Source organism: Schistocerca cancellata, chromosome 4, assembly GCF_023864275.1.
Source record: "Schistocerca cancellata isolate TAMUIC-IGC-003103 chromosome 4, iqSchCanc2.1, whole genome shotgun sequence".
NCBI lineage: Eukaryota > Metazoa > Arthropoda > Insecta > Orthoptera > Acrididae > Schistocerca > Schistocerca cancellata.
Genome location: NC_064629.1, coordinates 704,906,197 through 704,929,615, shown reverse-complemented (window position 1 = coordinate 704,929,615; position 23,419 = coordinate 704,906,197). Strand labels below are relative to the sequence as shown.

General features: G+C 42.1%; 1 protein-coding gene across 3 annotated transcripts in view; it reads right to left on the bottom strand.

The window, feature by feature from the left end:
* LOC126183669 (PTB domain-containing engulfment adapter protein 1-like) overlaps nucleotides 1-23,419 on the bottom strand; it is a 141,203-nt gene that overhangs the window by 65,054 nt on the left and 52,730 nt on the right. For all 3 annotated transcript variants that reach the window (XM_049925822.1, XM_049925821.1, XM_049925823.1), the window contains exon 2: nucleotides 7,211-7,300. In XM_049925822.1, the coding sequence (XP_049781779.1) occupies nucleotides 7,211-7,277 (67 nt within the window). In that variant the 5' untranslated portion in view covers nucleotides 7,278-7,300. The remainder of the gene's footprint in view (nucleotides 1-7,210; nucleotides 7,301-23,419) is intronic.

Here is a 23,419-nt window from a genome sequence, read left to right as displayed (position 1 = left end):
ACAAGAGATTGGTACAGACCGAGAAGGGATTTTACAACCTCAGAGCTGAATTTGAGATAGCATGCCAGTATGGCCATGTCCTGAATGGAGTGAAGGTAATAACGGAACTATAGGTGCCAGATGGGAGAACCCAAGGTTTGTGACTAGCCAGTAACCTGCGAGCTACGGGATAAGGCACTTTATCCTTCACCCATATCTTTTTGACAGCCCACTTAAGATACACGGGACAATCCCGAGAGGAGGCGCTATGGCCGCCATTTCAGTTGATACAGCGGGGAGGAGGTGGCAGACAATTGCCCTCGTGTGCATCCCTAAAACAGATTACACATTAGACTGGGTGTCGACAACACGTTCTAGCGTGGTTGAAGCTACGACACTGGTAGCAGCACATCGGGTTCAGAGTATGGCCGGACTGTGATAATTTCATAGCCTGCTTTGATCTTTGATGGCAGCATCACTATCAACGGTGAGGAAAAGAATGCAGGTGTACACTAACGGGGAATCTACCTTTTTTTATTACACGATGGACGCCAATGAAACCCTGTTCAGAGGGGTAAAATGGGATTTCGGCCTCTGTTAGACCGCCGAGCAGCCTGGTGTAAATTACACCATGGGAAGAATTCGAAGTTCTATGGCTCTGGACACGTACAGGGTAGCCGTGGAGCAGCGAAGCAGCAAGCAGTTGTGCTTGAGAATAAGATGCAGTCTCCAAAACCGAAGTGTCATTCCGTAAACAAGAGCAGGACTTCACAGGACCAGTAATTGCATCAACACCTTTTGAATAATAAACTAATTTACTGTGGCGAAGTCCTGACTCTTCAACACCTGAGACCACGAGGTACTGTGGTCCAGCAGGAAGGGTTTCTAATCAGCCTCATTACGTTTACGCTTCGTAGACATTGATTGGGAGGACATTGACTCATTGCGAGAAAACCTTTCGTGATTGCCAGCATCTCCAATGGCGCGCTGTTCTTAACGGGGGGGATCCCTTCACAAGGGGGCGTACCTGCCTTAGGTGGTTGTTCACACCTCCCAAACATCTGAAGTGTGACCAATCGGCTAGTTGGTAAGGTTGCAACTCAAGCAATCACCTCTATCAGGGCCTGGCTTGTACCAGGCGGATATGTGTGAAACCTACCTGTCGACCTAGGGCTGGGAATTACGCGTTACCCCAGTCACTTGTTACGCGGCAGACGCGTGGGCCGGCCTTCAGGAGCAAACAGGGAGGAAGAAGAAAGAGGAACCTCAAACGCCGAAGCCAAGGAACGAGAGAAGGCAACGAGGAAAGGAAAAGGGAGCGAAAAACAAAGCCGATACTGTTCTTACGTCAGTGACAAAGCAGAACCTTCCTGGTAACATCCCAGGCATGTTCCCAATGGAGGAGGAAAATAGAGGATAGACATGCAGCACGGAAGAGAAACACTGCGAAGGCTGGGGCCCCGTGGTAGCCAAGCACAAACGCGCCGAACAGTTATGAGCCCCCTGGGGGTGGGTCCACGGCCAGTGACTATGGTTCCACCCCCACGCCTCATTTTGATCACAACTGACCCACTTAATTTTATAGATGGCTGTCACTACCCCAAACTTGTCTTCCAAGTCCTCCACAAAAAAACAAGGGCTTCGTGCCCAAGGAGAAGTCGCTATTAGTCCTTTGACAGACCAGGTATTGTGGAGAGTTTTTCCGCTTGCCACTTAGCCCTACGTTCCTCCCATGGTGTAGCCGGGGTAAGGCAAAATTTTACAGTTTGGAGGGAAGACCGTCCTTTCATGAAGACTCCTGGGACCGTATGGCCACCTACTTCATCTGCGGCTGATTTGCAATGGTGCAGTGATTTGGCATCAGAGCAATGCACGCTACAAGACGTCCGCCTGAGGTGTCACTGAAGTAACCAATTTGTAGTAGTTCTTTGTCTCACAGTGGTGAGAACTGCTGTTGAAGTAGTTGCCGCAGATTCAGTACGATGCGCCAGAGCCATACAACTAACACTATGGTTTTCCCTTGTCAGTAGTGGGAAGTAGTCGTTAGGAGTCGGTCTTCTTGCGACTGTACATTCTCGTGACGACAGCTGCCAGCAATTATGAACAGTGGCTACATTCCTGCCAAGTCTTTGTGCAATATCGCAGAAGGAACATACAGCTTCTCAGAATGCTGTTACACAATCTCGTTCAAACCCAGTAAGGTGTCGATAATGGCGTCTTTGTCGCCTGAAAGGCGTTCTTGATTAACCAACTCGCCACGTCCATTCGCCAAGCTAACCAACGCTCACAACCCTTACGTCGTGTATTTTACGCAAACTTCATTTACATCCTGATAGTAGGGCTGGTAGCGCCACTAATATTCTGCTGATGCAATATTTGAAGACATCTGATGTGAAAACACGAACTAACTTTCGTTGGTGACTCAGAACTCTTTGGTGGTGCAATTTTTTCCCCCTTTCATCCTATTTGTAGCAATCTCACCAACATTGTGAGCCGACGCTGAGTACTACCGCTAGATGCCGGAACGGGTACTAACGGGTTTAGTCATGTGTTACTATTTGGTCTGCCTTTGTTATTTTACTTCCCCGGTACTACAGACATTTAAGAGTTATTTCACTCTCTTCCACCTAGTGAGTGCCCGATGGGGATCCAAGTCTCACACGGAGTAAGATATGAACTTCACAGTTCGGTAACAGGTTTTTGAGACAGTTATTACTTAAATCCAACGTTTCGAGACCATTAAGTAAGAACCGTCACATGCATTTCTGCCATGTTCCAATAGAGAACTTTACTTCAGGAGCCAGTCTTTCTGAGCGCCACATTCAGATTGCCCTGTGGAAGTTATCTAAGGTATGTAGCGGTGCAGTGCCTGTAGAAATAATTACATTTAAGGACATGCAAGTGGGCCCCACGGTGGATGAAATGCCGTGTATCCCAGCGTCCGGAAGATTAACACACCCTTGAGGTGAACTGTCGTCAATGTTATTCCGCACTGCTTCAGTCCGAACGCGGAACGGAGCGAAGAAGTCTAAATGCATAAATTACTTAATACTACGTCCGAAACGGCGTTTTGAGTTACGAATTTACGAAACTCATTGACTAATTAGGTGATACATGTTAAGTATGAGAACCACTTTATACACTAACTGGAAAGATCTCGACGAAACAGTTGGTATGCTCATGTTTGCTCTACATATACACTGTAACGGTGGTCAGCGTTAGTTACCTTTGAGACTGGACAAGGTGAGTGTTAGTCACAAATGAGTAAGGTGACGAAAACATCAATACCTCACTGAACGATATCGTGTGATGGAGTTACGAGAAGCTGGACGTTCCTTATGTGATATTGCAGGGTGATTTGGCAGGAATGTAGCCACTGTTCCTGACTGCTGGCAGCTGTCTTAAGGACAGAAGGATTTTCGCTTGTAACTTTCTTTCTGTACCGGGGTCTTTTACCTCTAATTTCTACATTTGCTCGTGTCTATCCCTGAAAGTTTGTAACATCGAGGAATCGTTCTGTATATTGACGTGGCGTAGGTGATGCCAGGGGACACTCACCCATCGCTGAACTCAGACCGAATTTGAGACTAATGCAGTGTGTCATTAGTACACCAGGTGCCGGTGAAAGGCTTAGACCATTCTAATGTTTGGTACTGCGACTAGCTTGATCTATTGGCTTGGGATTACTCCAATTTGAGTCATGTTCAACTGACCACATGAACTTCCACATTTTGAACAGCTGCAATGTCACTACATTTTGGGATTTTGCAGCTAAGAAACTTAAGTCCTCAAGGAGAATCTTTCGGTCCGGAAGAACGCCAGAAACTGAAAAAAATTGTTTTAATCCACTTTTCTCCTGTCTTACACAGCGCATTTATTAGAGTATAGCATTCTTTTGAACTATCTGGTTTGCTGTAACCTGAACAACGTTGCAGCGTTACACCTCTTACTGTTGTCTCTAAGAAGTCTCATGAAGTTTGACCATCCTCAAATTTTTAGTATATTTACTTCGAAGAATTATTTTCTACAAATATGTAGAAGAGGACGACATGAATTTATGGAAGGACTGTTTTGAAGAAATTAATCTTTTAGCAGAAGAGGTAACTAGTTCCATGAACAGTTTCGGCTCCTACACATTCTGGGCGTTCACAATTTTTTGAATTCAGATAAGAGAGCAAAGTTAACATCATCTACTGTTTAACAGTTATGTTTGCCAACATATTAATAGAACTTATCTGCTGTGAACAACAGCTTTTCCGAAGAGCACGAATTGTTTAGGGGAATTTTGTGGTTTTGTACATAATTTAGTACAGTTTATGAGAAGAACTAAATGTTTAAACTTTCGCTACTCTCAGTTCCGAATTTTTAAATAAGGGAGTTAGTGTTTTATTTTTTCGGGCAAATTTACCGGTCTCTAATTCATGTATTAGTTAACTCAACTTCCGGGCTGAAAATCAGACATTTTACGTTGCACCCACCCGATTTACACTCTTAAATGTTCCCTTGTAGTCACTTTGATTTCGTCACTTTCTCTGACAGTGGATCTGCCTAGAAGGCTCTACTTCCTTTGCGGCCAACTTTTCCTGGTAGTTTTCTGTTCGCGCTTCATACAGGTTCAACTAACTTCATATTTACACGGTACAGGACAGCCGATTCCTGCACAGGAAACAACCAACTCTTAAACCATCTACCGTTTGCGGAAATTATTCGATGCCGGTAGTACTGTCTACCAAAAACTTCCCTTGACGTTTCACCGAGTCCCGAGGAGCAATGTAGCACAGCGGGGAAGATTTAATGGCGTGTATTTCAGATTATCACATCTACATCACATTTGATAGCATTCAAAGAATAACCAATAAATTCGGAAGGTTTCAAAGTTAAGGTGTTCACGTCCTCTTGTGCTCTTACAGAATAGTCTATTGCCCACGAACCTACCCCATGCCAATGGAACTGCTGGAACACAAGATAGGGGCATAGAAATCAACTACATGGACTGATTCTGTCGTTTTGGAGGAAAAAATTGCCAATGAATGGCAACATGCAGTAATAAACCTAACAATGAAGGCATGAGAAACATCCAAGTGTTGGAATCACACTGATTACATTGTACATTAATGTCTGTGTAGACTATTGCACAAGAACTAAACATTGTACTTATGTCAAATATTGCATTTTGCAGAGAAACAATTTTTTTTTACGAACATTCAATATGCGAACCATGAGTGACCCGGTAGACGTCAATACGGTAAACTAATTCTTGCCATACCCATCTCTCGTACGCGCTCCACATTCACTTCACTCACATTGGGACGTCCGCTTCTCTTTGCCGAACGCAAGCAGCCCGTCCTAACGAATTTGTTGTGCCAGTGGTAAATGGCACTCGTTTGTAGCCTCTTACCGTACTTTGTTCTAAACATCCGCTGAACAGCTGTAGCACACTTGTTTCTGTCTAACTCCAACACTTAAAGAGCTAGAGATCTTTACTGTAGCCTCACAATATATTTTCACTTATGAAATTTGTTATTAACAATCCGAACGAATTCAAAGGCAATAGTGTACATGGCTACAATACTAGGAGAAAGGATGATCTTCACTATTCAAGGTTGAATGTAACTGGCTCAGAAAGGGGGTAAATTATGCTGCCACGTAAGTCTGATCACTTACCTAATAGCATTGAAAGTCTGACAGATAGCCATGTAAAATTTAAAAGGAAATTAAAAGAATTTCTTAATTGCAACTCCTACCCCAACAAAAAATGAAGAAAAATAAAGAATGTGTCTTGTATCTTGTATAGACACCTTTTATTAACCCGACACGTTCCACATAATTACGAAGTGTCGTATTCATGATCTACGGAACAAGTACTAATCTAAACAGAAAGCTCGCTCCGAACTTGAACTCGGTAAGTTTGCGACTAGCGCAGACTATGGGCACATTGCCAAACTACGCTGTGGCCGTATACATTAAAACTTTCACGGTTTCTCTTCAAAATGTCACATCTGTATAATGTTTGGTTCTTGTGCAATAAAAAATCGAAAGTGTTCCCAGACTTTACGTACACCTTGTATTACTGCGTAGTGCACATGTAAGATCTTTGTGTACATTCTTAAAGGCTATTTCCACATACACAGGAAACCCTTGAAGCGCACCAGGCCGGATTTCGGGAAGTTATGTTAACGACAGACCAAGTGTATAGTCTCAGGCAAGGAATAGGTGTTTTAATTTGTGAAGAAAATCTACTGCCTATTCATCGATTTGATGGAAGCCTATCAGTATTCAGAGAAAAACGTGAAGGGTAAGTAAAAACGAAAAATCTTCGAAACTTATCCGGATGCCCAGAATGTCCCTTGAGGAAACAATGAAGTTAGGGATGAAGGAAGTCTGTTTTACAGTGGAGAAAGGCTGCGGAAATTTAGTTTTTCTGTTTGGCACCTTAACTTTATAATGGAAAGGTCCTAAAACCTCGCTTTGGAAGTGTGTAAATGTGGGTGACTAAGTGTATGCTTTCGCCGATGATTCTATCGTTAAGGCAGAGGAAGAAGATGATGCAATAGCAACTGAAGTGATTATAGGAGGAGGCACGAAATGCTGGTCTGAGAATCAGTCAAGATGGACCAGTACGATTGTAACAGGAAGGGAAGTGGAGGTATCACTGGTACTAGGAGATACTGTGTTCAAGGAAACTAGGTTCTATTATCTAGGAAGCATCTGTGCTTCCAACAACACTGACCAAACAGGATATCAACTCAGTTTTGTTATATTTGCATTCTTGAACGGAAGTCTGTAGATTGAGTCCAATGAATTTAATTTTCGCTCTATTATCTTTGAATTTATTTACTCTCAAACAAAAGTCCTGTAATTTGTTTACATCTACTGACTAGATAGTCATCCAGCCAGATGACCTGCACTATACTTAACATTTAAGATCAATGTAACCTTTTTCATGAATCTTAACGTAATTTGTGTGTAAAATCTTTGAATTTTTGTAACTTTCGGCATCTATAAAGAATTGTTACTGAGGAAGCTCCTTTACGAAATAATTTTTCCGTGTAACTAGAATAAAAATTCATAAATTCGATAATTATCCTCCGTGATGTATTTGGCAGCGGTAATGTTTTATGCTAGTTTTGTTAGCCTATTTGAGAAAATTTTGTTTGGAAGATTGACAAATTTGGCATGGCAATTGCGACTCAAATGAGTGAGCTTACTTTGTATAGATAATAAGCCTTACCTTCCTTGACAGTTTGTTTGTTGTTGTTTTGCGCCCACTTCAGGAGCGCGGAGTTCCTCATCATCATAGGTACGCCCCCGCACACGAACACTGAAAAATGCGAATAAGGAAATTAGAAAAGCCAGTGAGGTTCGGAACAGTGTATGGTCTCTAAATCATCTGCAATCTTTTTAAGAAGTTTTCCTTACTGATTGTTAATTTCTTCACACTTATTGACAGTTTTAAGTTTATTTTTACGAGTACCTGTGGCAATGTTTCTGATGCAATAACAGTTATCTGCCGAGTTTTTAAGCAGAGCTGTTGAAGGCCTTCATTACATCCACACTTGTGACGACTGGTTTGTCATTACATTACATAGCAGAGAACTGAAGTCAGTTGTCAGCCAATCTCCCTTCCTTGCAGATCAGTTCAAGTAAGCAGTAACCTACAGACTAAACGTAGAAACAAGTTTTTGCCTCGCCTCTGCTGTTTTTAACTACAGAAGCGGTAATAAACCGACAAATGTTCTCTCGCAACAATACTTCGAAGGAAACTTCATTGCGTTTTCTGATGTAACTCACGCAGATTATTTCCATTGCCTGGTTTATTGCAGCGATGTATTGACAACAATGTAGTTACACTGAACAAAGTAAGTTTTACTAGACAAATGTGTAAATTAAGAGAGATCACTGATGTGCTATTAATTATGGACTTTTACATCTATCCAGTTTAACAAGGCGGAGAGGGTGTGGAGAAGGTTGGCAACGGCAAAATGACAACTACAAACTGGCTTCTGCATTTTCATTTACATTTCCGCAAATTTCTCAGAAACTGAGTCGCTCAAACCATGTTCTCCCCACTACACACAAATTTAGCAGAATAAGGGAAGTAGACGGCGACAAGGAATGCACCGTAATTTTTTGTTCCACCGTCGTTGACTCAAGGCCCTGATTGAAAGCAGTGTTGGGATTCAAGTAATCGTCGTAAAGACAGAGCGCTGCATAATGTGAAAGTCTTCCAGTAAACTAGTAGACGCCTTTGACTATGTCACGATGCTGTGGTGGGGAAACTAACAAGTAAAGACCAGTGTTTCAGATTTTTAGACTGGAGAGCTCTTAGGAATGTTTGCATTTTCAATTCTACCCATCCCGCAGGAACAAATGAGAAAAACTATACGCTGTTGTTACAATACCTTTAAGACCAAACGACACACTGTCGCAGCGGAAACATTTGTGTCTAATCGAAGTTACTGACACGAACTATGTTAAGAACGATATTATAGGCAATGGTGAAGCTTTACACAAAATCACAACAGACTAAAAACAATGTTTTTAAGAGCGAGTACACCTGAAGCAGACTAACTTCTCTCAGAGATACATACAGGGCTATTACAAATGATTGAAGCGATTTCATGAATTCACTGTAGCTCCATTCATTGACATATGGTCACGACACACTACAGATACGTAGAAAAACTCATAAAGTTTTGTTCGGCTGAAGCCGCACTTCAGGTTTCTGCCGTCAGAGCGCTCGAGAGCGCAGTGAGACAAAATGGCGACAGGAGCCGAGAAAGCGTATGTCGTGCTTGAAATGCACTCACATCAGTCAGTCAACAGTGCAACGACACTTCAGGACGAAGTTCAACAAAGATCAACCAACTGCTAACTCCATTCGGCGATGGTATGCGCAGTTTAAAGCTTCTGGATGCCTCTGTAAGGGGAAATCAACGGGTCGGCCTGCAGTGAGCGAAGAAACGGTTGAACGCGTGCGGGCAAGATTCACGCGTAGCCCGCGGAAAATTGGCTCATGCCACAACTGGAGACCGACAGCGCCGACTTCATCTTTCAACATGATGGTGCTCCACCGCACTTCCATCATGATGTTCGGCATTTCTTAAACAGGAGATTGGAAAACCGATGGATCGGTCGTGATGGAGATCATGATCAGCAATTCATGTCGTGGCCTCCACGCTCTCCCGACTTAACCCCATGCGATTTCTTTCTGTGGGGTTATGTGAAAGATTCAGTGTTTAAACCTCCTCTACCAAGAAACGTGCCAGAACTGCGAGCTCGCATCAACGATGCTTTCGAACTCATTGATGGGGGACATGCTGCACCGAGTGTGGGAAGAACTTTATTATCGGCTTGATGTCTGCCGAATCACTAAAGGGGCACATATCGAACATTTGTGAATGCGTAAAAAAACTGAGTTTTTGTATGTGTGTGCAAAGCATTGTGAAAATATCTCAAATAATAAAGTTATTGTAGAGCTGTGAAATCGCTTGAATCATTTGTAATAACCCTGTAACTTTTGCACAGAAATATTTTAATAGGACTGATTGGAAACTGACGTAAATTCCTGTTTGAGTTCTAAAGCCCCTGAAACAACGTTGGCCTTTCGAAATTACAATGTAATACGCCGTCAGTCACGCAATTGACACCGCAGTACAGCTGCTGTCGACACTTCGTAGTCGTTACTGCTTACCATCAAGCATGCTCTTGACGTATTTACAGTCACCATTTTAATCAAGTCAGTCTGAACAAAATCAGATTTTCCACGTGTGAAGGTGTTTATGGGGAACAATTTATCTTCCTGTAGAAACAGGAAAAAAATTCTTAAGTCAGTAATTTGACAGAATCAAATTTTTTGAACTGTTTTGTACCTCTTATACCTGTTTACACTGCTCCATTGTAAAAATATTTGTGCAAGAAATATTCTTCCGGTAGGTGGCAAACTGGGTTAGGAATGACTAACGACGAAACTGACTGGGAGCTGTAACATTTAGATGGTCTAACCGCAGTGAAACAATTTGGAGCGTAATGCGTAGTTTGTGTCTTTTGTCCTAGGATTTGTGCATCTGCTACGCGGAAGCTGTTCACGGAGAGATAACCAACGCTACTGCGCCGTTTCCTGAAAAACTACGAAGCAATATGAAACGTTATCTGCGCAGCACGGAAACGCTCAAGAATTTTTTTTACACGTCCCGGCCCACTAAGAGGAGTTGGACCATGCCATTAAGTAGTTATTTCATGCTGGTAGTGTTTACATCAGTACCAGGAGTTCTCGTCAACATAAACCAACTCAGTTAAAGCTTTATTCTTGCATTTTATTTCCTTTTGCCTCTCAAACAACAGGAATGACACTTGCTTGCTACTCCGCAGAGCTACTAAACATTTGAATCTCTAATACGATAATTCCAGCTCTCAAAGGTAGGACGAACTTTTGAACTATTTAGCGAACGAATGAGCACGATCGCAGTGTCAGGTTATGGACGGCATGCTATTCGCTCCATATGGGAAGACTAATGGAATATTCCAGAATTTGAAACACGAACAGCTGCTAGCTTGAGTTTCTTAGAAGTAGATACCTTAGGGGTTGCGAAGCAACTCAAATCGCTTGATGCGGGTCCAGATTGTATACAGATTAGGTTCCTTTCAGATTACGCTGATACAATAGCTCCCTACTTAGCAATCATATACAACCGCTCGCTCACCGATAGGATAGATCTGTACCTACAGATTGCGAACTTCCCCAGGTCGCACCAGTGTTTAAGAAGGATAGTAGGATTAATCCATCGAACTACAGACCTATATCATTGACATCGGTTTGCAGTAGGGTTTTGGAGCATATACTGTATATGAACATTGTGAATCACCTCGAAGGGAACCATCTATTGACACGTAATCAGCATGGTTTCAGAAAACATCGTTCTTGTGCAACGCAGCTAGCTCCTTATTCGCACGAAGTAATGGCCGCTATCGACAGGGGATCTCAAGTTTATTCCGTATTTCTAGATTTCCGGGAAGCTTTTGACACCCTTCCTCAAAAGAGACTTCTAATCAAGTTGCGGGGCTATGGAGTATCGTCTCAGTTGTGTGACTGGATTCGTGATTTCCTGTCAGGAAGGTCGCAGTTCGTAGTAATAGACGGCAAATCATCGAGTAAAACTGAAGTGATATCAGGTGTTCCCAGGGAAGCGTCCTGGGACCTCTTGTTCCTGATCTATATAAATGACTTGGGTGACAATCTGAGCAGTTCTCTTAGGTTGTTCGCAGATGATGCTGGAATTTGCCGTCTAGTAATGTCATCCGAAGACCAGTATCAGTTGCAAAGCGATTTAGGAAAGATTGCTGTATGGTGTGGCAGGTGGCAGGTGACGCTAAATAACGAAAAGTGTGAGGTGATCCACACGAGTTCCAAAAGAAATCCGTTGGAATTCGGTTACTTGATAAATAGTACAATTCTCAAGGTTGTCAATTCAACTAAGTACCCGGATGTTAAAATTACGAACAACTTCAGTTGGAAAGACCACATAGATAATATTGTGGGGAAGGCGAGCCAAAGGTTGCGTTTCATTGGCAGAACACTTAGAAGATGCAGCAAGTCCACTAAAGAGAGAGCTTACACTACACTCGTGCGTCCTCTGTTAGAATATTGCTGTGCGGTGTGAGATCCTTACCAGGTGGGATTGACAGAGGACATCGAAAGGGTGCAAAAAAAAAAAAAAAAAAAAAAAAGGGCAGCTAGTTTTGTATTATCACGTAGTAGGGGAGAGAGTGTGGCAGATATGATACGCGAGTTGGGATGGAAGTCCTAAAGCAAAGACGTTTTTCGTCGCGGCGAGATCTATTTACGAAATTTTAGTCACCAACTTTCTCTTCCGAATGCGAAAATATTTTGTTGAGCCCAACCTACATAGGTAGGAATGATCAAAATAAAATAAGAGAAATCAGAGCTCTAACAGGAAAGCTTTACGTGTTCGTTTTTCCCGCGCGCTGTTCGGGAGTGGAATGGTAGAGAGATAGTATGATTGTGGTTCGATGAACCCTCTGCCAAGCACTTAAATGTTAATTGCAGCGCAGTCATGTAGATGAAGTCTAGCAGGTATTTTACATCACTACCAGCCCATTCGTCAAAGTGAAATACCTAAAATCTACCTATCTCGCTCATAATAGAACGTCTAAGCAAAGGAAGCTTCAGTATTTAGGAACTCTAGATCTGTTTGTTGAACTTGGGGTGTGTCCTATTAGCGGAATTCTGGTGTAACTGACATTTTAGAGTAATTTTCTAAATCTTAGAAAGCTGTTATCCTTAAGGTTGGTTTAAACACCGCAGTGGTTTACTATGCACGGTTGCAGTGGATGTAGTTGCCATTGCCGCCTCCTTGCTTTTCAGGTGGCTTACATAGGATTGCTTTCAGTTTGGTACGGACCCTGAATCACGGACCAACTATTTTTCACGTTCACGAACATTTTAGAAGTAGTAGTTTAGGCATCTTAGAAGTGAAATCTATATGAAGCCATTTACGTAAGCCACCTATGAAGCAGAATTTAGATGTGTGTCTGTATGAAGTTCTCTTGTAGAAATTTAAATTTGATGATAAATCATTGAAGTATGCAACAGGGTTTATTTTAGCATCCCTATTAACCACTACAATTTTAAACAAATTTGAGATCCAAATAGCAAACTAAGTACGGGATGCAGACTATCCTATTGGTACAGCGTAATTACTTCAACTATCTGAACCGAAGTATCTGGACACCCTTACGTCATTCGGAACTCACCACTGTCACGAGGAGGACCCGCCAGTATCAAGGAGGTGAGTATTGTTTCTTAGATAAACGTTTAACAGCTGAATGGGTCGGTCATGAGAGCTCAGTGCCTTCAATCATGGCCTAGTCATCGGATGTCATCTTAGTAAAAGCCACTGGGGACATTTGAACCTTTTTATAGCTGCCCAAGTCTACTGATGGTGAGGTGGCTGAAGTGGAAACGCGAAAGAAGCACAGCCAAACGAAGGCCACACAGGCCTCATTTATAGAGTGGGGCCTTCGAGTTTTTCTAAGTGTGGTTGCAAAAAATCGTATGAAATCAGCGGAAGCATTCTTTGAAACGTTGTTCTTCATTAGGACGTCTTTGTTAACGGTATTATAGGCAATGGTGAGGCTCGACACATAGTAACATGAACAGACCGATTTGAGACATTTTCCGCTGTGATCGTGTGTCGTTTGATCTGTAAGGGAAGTAGGACATGAAAATTTAAAAAATCGATTTTTTGAAAGTATGCCTATTTTGGAGCGCACATCTTTGTGATTAGTTTGATGTATAAAACTTATTTCAGAGATTGTAAGGCACGTTATTTGGTCTTAAGTGCACCAAGACGCAGCCATACGTAAGTGAGGAAAATCACAGGAATTCTCTAGCAACTGCTGTAATGTAAGCTATCTAATTATATTCTGGGACCCTGTAAATAAAAACTTTTTGAAAAATGTATGGTCGTACCCAAAACCCAAATGAAAGTTTTAACCAATGTGTTTTAGAGAAAATGGGAAATGGAAATGTCGTGTGACGAGGGCCTTTCGTCTGGTAGACCGTTCGCCTGGTGCAAATCTTTTGATTTGACGCCACTTCGGCGACTTGAAATAACTATCAGGACAACAACACCCAGTCCCTAAGCGGAGAAAATCTCCGACCCAGCCGGGAATCGAACCCGGGCCCTTTGGATTAACAGTGTCGCGCTGACCACTCAGCTACCGGGGTCGGACAGAGAAAATGGGAATTACGCCCCCAAGCTCAAAGCTTTGTATGCTATAGAGAGCGTGTAATGAAGAATCATTTTTTGAGGTGATAAAATCAAGAGTGCATGATGTGAATGTGAAAAGGAAGAAAACCTTTAGAAAATGAAGGACCTGTCTATGGAGCTGGACTGTTCTTAAAGGATGCCGAATACAAGCAGAAACTTTAGCGGCCGTATTCTGCGAAACAAGTTTCTGTACCTAAATACGTCCAAAATAAATCTCATTACTTCGAAACTTGGTATGCTTATTGAACACAAACTCCTTGATGTAAAACTAAAATTTTCCAAATCTAGTTTAACTGTGGTAAAAATTGAGATAACTACGAAATGAGTTTTTCTGAACATTAAGTTTAGAATGTAACAGCTCATTCATTTTTTCATAAATTCTGGAGTCTCATACACTTTTAAATATTATTTGTATGCTGTGCAAAATTCATCTGAGAATCTCTCAAGATAAATGTACCTATAGCAACAAATGAAGTGAAGAATGATGAAATTTCACACGTGAGAAATTATTTTTGATGTTTTTGAACTTTCACTGCTTTGAGTTCAAATCCTGCATCCTTCCCGGTCATGCAGACCAAATTTTATGAATTCTTTATAAAATAGAGTGAAAAATGTCCTGTGCTGCCTCTCCCGCTCCAAATCGGCCCGTTTGACGTCACACACCTTAAGGTATAGTTTTTTCTAATGTGGTCCTGCGGAATGGGTAGAATTGAAAATGCAAAATACCTAACGGGTCTCCAGCCTACAAATCTGAAACACACCGCTTTTTATCTGTTAGTATCACGATGCTGCTCTGTGGAAACTATCACATGCAGTCTTCATAAAGTTTGCTGGAAGACTTTACATTTTACAGCGCCCCGAGTGTACGACACTACTTTCCACCAGAGCTTTGAGCCAACGATGGTGTATTCAAAAATTATGGTGCACTCTCTCGTCGTTCATTTTCTTTATTCTTCTGAATTTGTGTGAGGGTCTCTCTCTCTCTCTCTCTCTCTCTCTCTCTCTCTCTCTCTCTCTCTCTCTCTCTCTCTCTCTCTCTCTCTCAAATCTGAGGAAATCTAAATGAATATGCAGAGGCCAGTTTGCAGTTGTCATTTTGCCACTGCCAACCTTTTCCACACCCTCTCCACTTTGCGTCACTGGCTAGCTATCTTGTTAACTATAGACGAGTATAATAGTAATATGTAATACTTAAAATTTACGTAGCAGCAGGATCAGTACAAATTTGTCCCCTAAAATTTTGTTCAAAATAACTACATTGTTTGCAATACTCCGCTGCAATAAATGAGGTAATTAAAATCTGCCCGAGTTACATCTTCAGTTCAAAAGCGAAGTCTTAACTCCAGTCGAGCTGGTACAATCTGCGTACGAAGCTATAAGAACGGGGTACAATGAATAGCTCCTACGCTATCCATCTATGTAGTCAATGATAAGCAACGCTTGAGGTGGTGTAAAGAGCGATGCCACTGGCGAGTGAGTGATGTATACGCTGTACCGTGTAGTAATCCAGTAACTAGTTTGGGGTTTGGCGAATACCTGGAGAACTTTACCTGCCACCGTATGTAATAACAGTAAGTTACGAAGGTTGTGCTGTAATGCTGTTTTTAGTGGTTAAGACGTGGTGGTCTTCTTGCATTTAACGAAACTCTAAATGCGGACGGATACGAAGGCATTTCGCAGCTATGTGTACCGCGTACAGTGGAGGAACAATTCGCCGACGACAACTATCATCACGGCAGCGCATCATGTCAAAGGAGCACCTGTGAACAATAACATTCCTAAATGGACTGGCCTACCCAGAGCGCTTAGTTTAACTCAATGTAACTCCTTCGGGGATGAGTTAGGTCTACTTCCCTTCAAACAACAGCAACAACACCTAGATGCTTTTGACCGGATAGTTCTTGTTTTATAAAATACATTCGTGATGTTTTGAGTACTTGTTTTTGCACTTTCCATTGAAACTCACTATGAACGCGCCATCTTGCCACGACGTGAAAATCTGCTAGCTATGACGAACTTTATGAACCTTATACCTTGTGCATCACACTGTCCCGTTAATCAATTAGGTTATTCGTAAGAGTACTTCCAGCTTCGAGAGGTCAACAATCTTCGCCTGGCGACAGGAAGTAGAAACCACTTATGGGTTACTGGTTTAGATGAAATGAGGTATGGAAGAAATTGTATTTTCGCAAAATCTTAAATTCCATTTACCATTCGTTTACAAGTGTTGGCGAGTCTGCCAGTAAGTGCAGTAGGGAATTTGACGTGAGGGACGAAGGTTGACAGGTAAATGTTGACTGTCTTCTCACTGATTTGATGCGATCCTCCACGAATTACCTGTTGCAACCTTTTCATCACAGAGTAGGACTTACAACCTACGTCCTCAGTTATTTGCTAGATGTATTCCATTGTTTTCCTCTACAGATTTAGTACCCTGGAAGTTATCCCCTTATGTTTTAACTATTCTCCATTCCTTCCTTTACTCGCCGATTCTGCAGGGAAACTTTAGTGCACCTAATTTCCAACATTTTTCTCTAACTCCGCGTCTTTAATGCTTGTTTTCTATTCTGGTTTTCCCTACAGTACGTGTCACTGCCATACCATGCTGTGCTGTGCTCCAAACATACATTCGGAGACATTTCTTCTTCAAATTAAGGTCAATGAGTTACAACTGGACTTCTGTTGGCCAGGAATGCTCTTTTTGCGAGTTTTGATTGTTTATGTTGTCTTTTCTCCATCCATCACCGGTTATTTTGCTGCGTAGGCTGCAAAATAACTTAATTTTATCTACTTCGTGATCACTCATAATAACTGATTTCTCTGTTCTCATTTCTGCTACTTCTCATCACTACCTTCTTTTTTCCATTTTATCTCAATCCATATTCTGTATTCCAACTTCATTCCATTCACACAGCCTGTAATTCATTTTCGCAGAACGTAATTTTCTTCAGTGACAATTACTATCGATATCTTCTCACCTTTAATTTTGATCCCTATTTGAACCTTTCTTTCATTTCTGTCTTTTCTGATATACAGATTGAATAGCCGAAGCTGAAGGTCTACATTTTTGTCTTACACACTTTATCCGCACACTTCGTTCTTCGTCTTTAAGTCATCGTTCCCTGTTGGTTCTTGTACGTATTGTATATTACGCGTCTTTCCCTACAACTTATCCCTACTTTTCCTCAGGAATGCTAGCTTAATGTGGGGCAAAGACTGTTTGCCTCCATGACATTCGCATCCACTAAAAATCCGAGTAACCCATATAAAATTTTGCCTATGACTTAGAATTCTAAGTGGGCCGCACTAGAGTATTAAAGGCATCTCATTTCCTCTTTTTGTGCCGCGGCTCTTATGCTTCAAGCTTATATACCCCGCGTGTAAAAACGGCCCCCCAGATCTCTTCCGTACGTGATCAACTCGCCCTAGCATTCTCAGCCAACACATTTGGGCTGCTCCTTCCAAGCTAAGCGATGTTTTCGAAAACCGCTACATAAAAAGCAATCACAACAGTTTAACATTGCACAAAATTTGTGTATTTTACAAGAAGACGATAGCTTACTACAACGTTTGTTTTAGCGTAAATAATTTCAGATACGAGGATATCACTTTGAACAATTCAGCTTTGAGTAGAGATCCTAAAGTTGTTCTAACAGTAGAACACGGAAAATCCCAAGTTTGCGTGCTTCAGGTCTTTTACATGAGTGCACAGCTGTGAAGTACCCCGTATTACATTTTTTATATATTATATTTATAGTTTAATCCAATATTCGCAAATAAGTGAACCCAACTACAGTAAATAGTCAACGTCACAAAATTCAGTCTTCCTTCCAAATAAGTTTGGAAGTATGGTGGGAGAATAGGAATTACTTTTTTCGCATTTCGTAACGTCGAAGTTGTCGGAACAGCTATTAGTTCAATACAATGGTATCCGTTATTCAGCTCTTGCAACTACGAACTGTAACAAGCGATTCGATCCTAAGTTGGCTCTGGGATTCACCATGGCACTGTGTCACCGTTAATTACTTTTTGAGTATTGTAGAATCCCACCATTGTAGACCTACGTTTTCTGAATATTCTCAACGAAACTCGTTTAACTGGTACTCAGTACGGGATGTATTAGCAAAATTTATGAAAGGACCATCCGTAACAAATAGTTCCATTTCATCGCGCTTAACTCAGAGCGCAACTTCAGAAGCGAAAAGTCATCAGATCTGCTTTTTTTTCTGTATCGTGCAACTGAGATACTGATCTTCAAAGATCGCACATGTGCCTGTACATTTTTTACTACGGTGCGTATCAGCTCAGTCTCTTGCAAGCATTATGAAACAAATGCTAACTGGCTTGGAGGAGAGATTTACAATTTTCAGTTGCAGTTCAGTAAACTGCCATTGGAAGCAGTCTACTTCCTAATTTTATCGATGTGAACTAGAAGGTTGACACTAAATGAAGCGAGTTATCTGGAACCAAACTCTTTTCAAACAGCATTATCTATTTAGCTTAGTCGCTATATGAAAGGGAAATTAAAGATTAGATCTTCAGTCATTTGTTTGTTTTAGCTTCCATACTAAGCGGAAAGTCAGCGACGAAGAACAAGGGAAAGAGAAATGGCGAACACACTAAGTTTATTCGCAGTTCCGAATATGGAAAACCATCGGCTGTATGATGGATTAACAACGAAAATGTGCTGGACCGGCACTAACCCGAATTTCCCGCTTATCGTGAGCGGTCGCCTTATTACGCTATTCGAGCACAACCTACGACCAGAGAAACTTCCATATGCCGTCAACCATGTGCGACAACCAGCGCTCTTACATCCGTTATGTTTATTACCGTACAAGGGAGACATTTTAATTGCAAGTGGCTTGCTCGGTGTGTTACTCTGGTAACCTGATGGTTAGGCGGCTGCTCGCGATAAGAGGGAAATCGAGGTTAGCGTCCCGGTCCGGCACTAATTTTTATTGTCATTCCGTTATACAACTGATAGTTATTCATGTTCTCAACTACGATAAATTTTATTTATTTCGTAACAGCTGTAGTCGCCGCAGTGCCTGTCCATTCCGACGTTCAGGCATGTACAAAGAAACACTGCAATATCTTATTTTGTCTAATAGTATCAAAATACAGTCAATAGTAAAACCAACATCGTTACAAGGTAACAGGTGGGGAGAGTGAAACCTATGTTGTCATCTATGGAACTGGGGATGCTGATCCTATGTTATAGAATGTTTTAACACATTTCCTTGGACCACACCCATAGTTACTTCATTTCAACTTAACATTTGCTGTCTAGTAAGGAGTGAAAATTTCTTTGAACCAAGGACTTTAAGACTAACTATCTCGGTTATCAATTGGCAATGGATACAGAATACAACGCGTAACAAATCTATGAAAGCCAGAATATGTCCACCATTGTTCATGGTTTTTAAGTTAGAATTTCCTTCACACTAGTAACTTTCCTTACCCCACTGAGTGTTTTACTTCCTGGCAAAAACATTGGCTCTCAAAATATAATTCAGATTCCTACAACATCTGGGCGTTAGGAATAGTTGCCTACAATGTTATGTTTTAAAACTGGTAACATACTGGGTGCACAGAAGTTTGCCTCGCGTGACTGGAAAAGCTGTGGCCGATAAGTATCAACGACAAAACTGTGCTAATGTCACAAAAATCTTCGACGTGAAGTAACAGGAATTATGCGTTGATCGGGTGGACTCTTCGCATTGAAACTATTTCTTTCAATACCAGGAGTACTTAGTATCTCAATTGGTGACACGACCTACTTATCTGGGTTCATTTTTTGTAGCACTACATTTCAGAAGCTATTCGCTTCGTGTCAGAACGGGTTAACGTCCCTGTTTCATTTCCGTACAAGACTACACTGCAACCAAGCACCTTGGGAAGAAAGTTCCTTAGTTTGCTTTCTACCACCATTCTGGATTTTACATTATCTGTGCTTCGGTCATCCTGTTTTGCTGCCGAAATAACTATTAGGAGTGTCATTAACTAGCCTAATTATGTCGACACGAGTCTATTACCACTAAATTCCATTACCCTTTTGTACTTTTATTGATCTTTAACTATTTTTTACCACAGGATCCATTCCACTGCTCTTCCAAATCCTTTACCGTGTGACAAAATTACGTCAGCAAACAAAGACGTTTTCTCTCCTTTAATTTTAATCCCGTCTCCAGATTTCTTTTGTTTCCTTCACAGCTTACTCAGTGAAAAGACTGAATAATATCGGGGTGGGCTATAAACCCAACCGCTTCTTTTCGAATTAGGCTGCCCTGTTATGTCCTTAGGCAGACAGAGCACCCAAGTTGTGGGCGTAACTTTCATTTACCATCTTGTTCCCTGTAATCTTCCCGAATCCGAGCTCGTGCTCGGTAATAGCTTCGCTGATACGGCTTCAAACCTGATTTTTGTTCCATTCTTTGAACTTGTCAGGTGAAAAATTTTAGGCCCCAGTACCCTGGACGAAATGTTAGTCACCATATTAGAATGACCGTTCAGAAGGTGAACGGCGCACCTACGCTTAGAACAACTGATTCTGGCCTTGGACCGTAATCTAGAGCCGATTTTAATACTTTATTTTGGTTGCTCTTCAGACGGCTTCATCGGCTACTGTACAACGCGAGCTAGTGGAGAGAATGGACAGAAGGCAGCGACGATGCAGAGAGCGGCGTGGGAGCAGCCGCAATTGCGCGCCAGATAGGCCTGATGAACGGGAATTGTAGCGAGCGCCCACACCGCAACAGCACAGCCAAGCAGCCAGCGCGCCTCCGCTCACCTGCACCCAGAATAAACTTTACACGCTCTTTACAGCGCTAAGATAGCTGAACGCGCGAGGACAGCGGCTTAGTAACCCTGCTTTGGGTATTTACTTTCTGCTTCACGTTACAGTAACTTAACAGCTGAATCTACGTCGACCTTACCTTTTATTATGAACGTAGTTACGGACTTCCGACAATTTTGTATGTGTAAGTGGCCTTATCCTACACAAATTAGCTTTAACAGTCATCAGTTGGGAAATGCTATACAGGAAAGTGCTTTTCGATGTTTCCCTTCATTCCACGTTGCGTCTACAGCTACATCGATATTCCCGAAACCATCTGACGGTTTGTGGCTGAGGGTACTTCTGGCAGCACTGAATCCCTTCCCCTCCCTGTTCCACTCGTGAATGGCACGTGGGAAGAATGATTGTCGTTAACACTGTACTAGCTCTGATTTCTTATTCATTTCGTGGCCATTCCACGAGAGGAAACAATGTTGTCCAACTCTTTCGGCAAAGTACTCTCAAAATTCGAAAAGTTCACTTTTCCGTGATGCACAACGCCTCTTAGCATACGCCACTGGAATTTGTTGATCTCTATGTCGCGCCGACCAAAGATCCTGTGACGAAATGTGACATTCTTCGATCTTCTGTACCTGTTTTATCAGTTATACCTGAGAAACGTCACATAGTTACTCTAGAAGCTATCTAATAACCAGCTAAGCCACTTCCTTCGCGTCCGAGTCATTTCCTTAAGATTCTTCCTATGAATCCCAGTATGGAATCTGTGTGGATAAAAATATTACCAAGAGGTGGTAGGTAAACCAAAGTTATTACGTATGCAAGCTTCTGGACCCAGTGGCTCCTCTGAGAACGAATGAAGGGGCAAGAAGAGGAGCAAAGGAAAAAGGAGTGGCGAGTTTAGGGAAAGGGGGTAGAGTTCGGAAAGTAACCCAGAAGCTCAGGTCAAGCGAGGCCTACTGGACTGGATGAGAAGGAAAGAAATTGATGGGGACTCCACCGGGCGAGATTTGCAAACCTGAGAGGTTGAAGGTGGACGGTGACGGTAATATACTGGACGGAAATTGCTGCTAAAACATCGTTCATGAACTGACATGAGAGGAAAGCTAAGCCCATCGTATGTGACAGGTGGGAGGCAGACGGCGAAACAGGTCAGAAAATGAAAAATATAGCAAACTAAAATGAGTAAATGAAGGAAGTTACTGTTAAGAAATGCGAAGACCAAAGAAATTAAGGACAGACTGGTGGTGAGAACTAAGTGCATGTTTTAGCGCCAGTTCGCACCTGCCAAGTTCTGAGAAACTTTTGTCTGGGGGTAAGAATCCTGATCGCCCGTGTGGTGAAACAGGCACTAAGGTCACGACTGATGTTTTAGTGCACGCTGTGCGACATGCTTTGCTGGTAGTATATACCCTCTGTTTGTGCTCCCGAACATTGTTCACGTAAGATAGTACGACATTGTTCCACAGGTGGCTCTTAGAGAGTTTTGTCAGTTACAAGGCTTGTATAGGTTGTGATAGGAGGGTGCATACGACAAGGTTTCAGTAGGGACGGTGCCATAGTCTGCAGGAGCAGCATAGGGTCTGACAGGGATATTGCGAGGGCGATGAAAAGCTATTTTACGTGCTGTGGGCGAAATCTGACAGAATGGGCCACATTACAGGCACGATTTTAGGAAGTCATGGTCTTGAAGTAGCTTATCAATATATTAAAGACCAGCATATCCTAATCAGACCCTATGCTGCTCCTGCACCCTATGGCTCCTGACCCTGTGACCGTCCCTGCTGCAACACTTGTCCTAAGCACTCTCCTACCACTACCAATACCAGCCCCTTAACTGGCTAAACACACTAAGGGAGAGCCAGCTGTGAAACTATATATGGTCCCATCTGCTATGTGAACACTGTTCGGGAGCACAGACAGAAGGTATATGCTGGCAACAAACAAATACCCTGTGCAGGACGCACTACAAGGCGAGTCGCGACCTTTGTGCCTGTTCCACCACACGTGCCATCTGGATTCTTTCCCCTAACGGAAGTTTCTCAGAACTTGGCAGGTGCGAAATGGCGCTACAACATGCACTTTGCTCTTGTCACCCGCCTGTCCTTAATTGATGTTAGTTTCTTTGGTCTCAGCATTTCTTCACGGTAACTGTTTCCTTCTTTACTCAGTTTTAGTTCGCTACATCTCGTTTTCTGGCTTATGTTTCGCCGCCCGCTACCACCTATGTTACATACAATGCACTTAGCTTTTCTCTTGTTAATTTACACACGTTTTAGCAGTAACCTCTATATTGCATATTACGTAAGCTTAAACTTTCAGGCTCTCAGGCTTGCAAATCTCGCCCAGTGGAGTCCCCATTAATGTATCTTCGCTTCTCATCCCGTCCAGTAGGTCTCCCTTGACTCTGGTTTCTGGGCGACTTCCCAATTCTACCCCTTTTCCTAAAACTCTTTACTCGTTTTCCTTTACTCCCTTCCCGTTGAACCCTTCTGCCAGAATGAGCCACTGGCTACGAAATTTTGCATATGTAATTCCTTTTATATGTGTGTTTTGCTGCTGCCACTTGGTAAACATTTGTTTATCGAATTACCTTGTGTTTTCAAAAACTGATTTCAGTATGGCATCTACTACTATTTATGTAGTCGTTCCACTTAAGGTGGATCTGGATAGTTGCTTTTAGATATTTTATGGTAGGTACTGTTTCCAGCAATTTGTCGTCAACAGAGTAATATTACACTATCCAGAGAGAATGAATGAAATTTCCAAAATAATGTAATGACGTCCAAGTTATTCCCTTCGACTTCAATACTACAATTTAACAGAACTATCGTGCTGGAGGAAGGAAGAA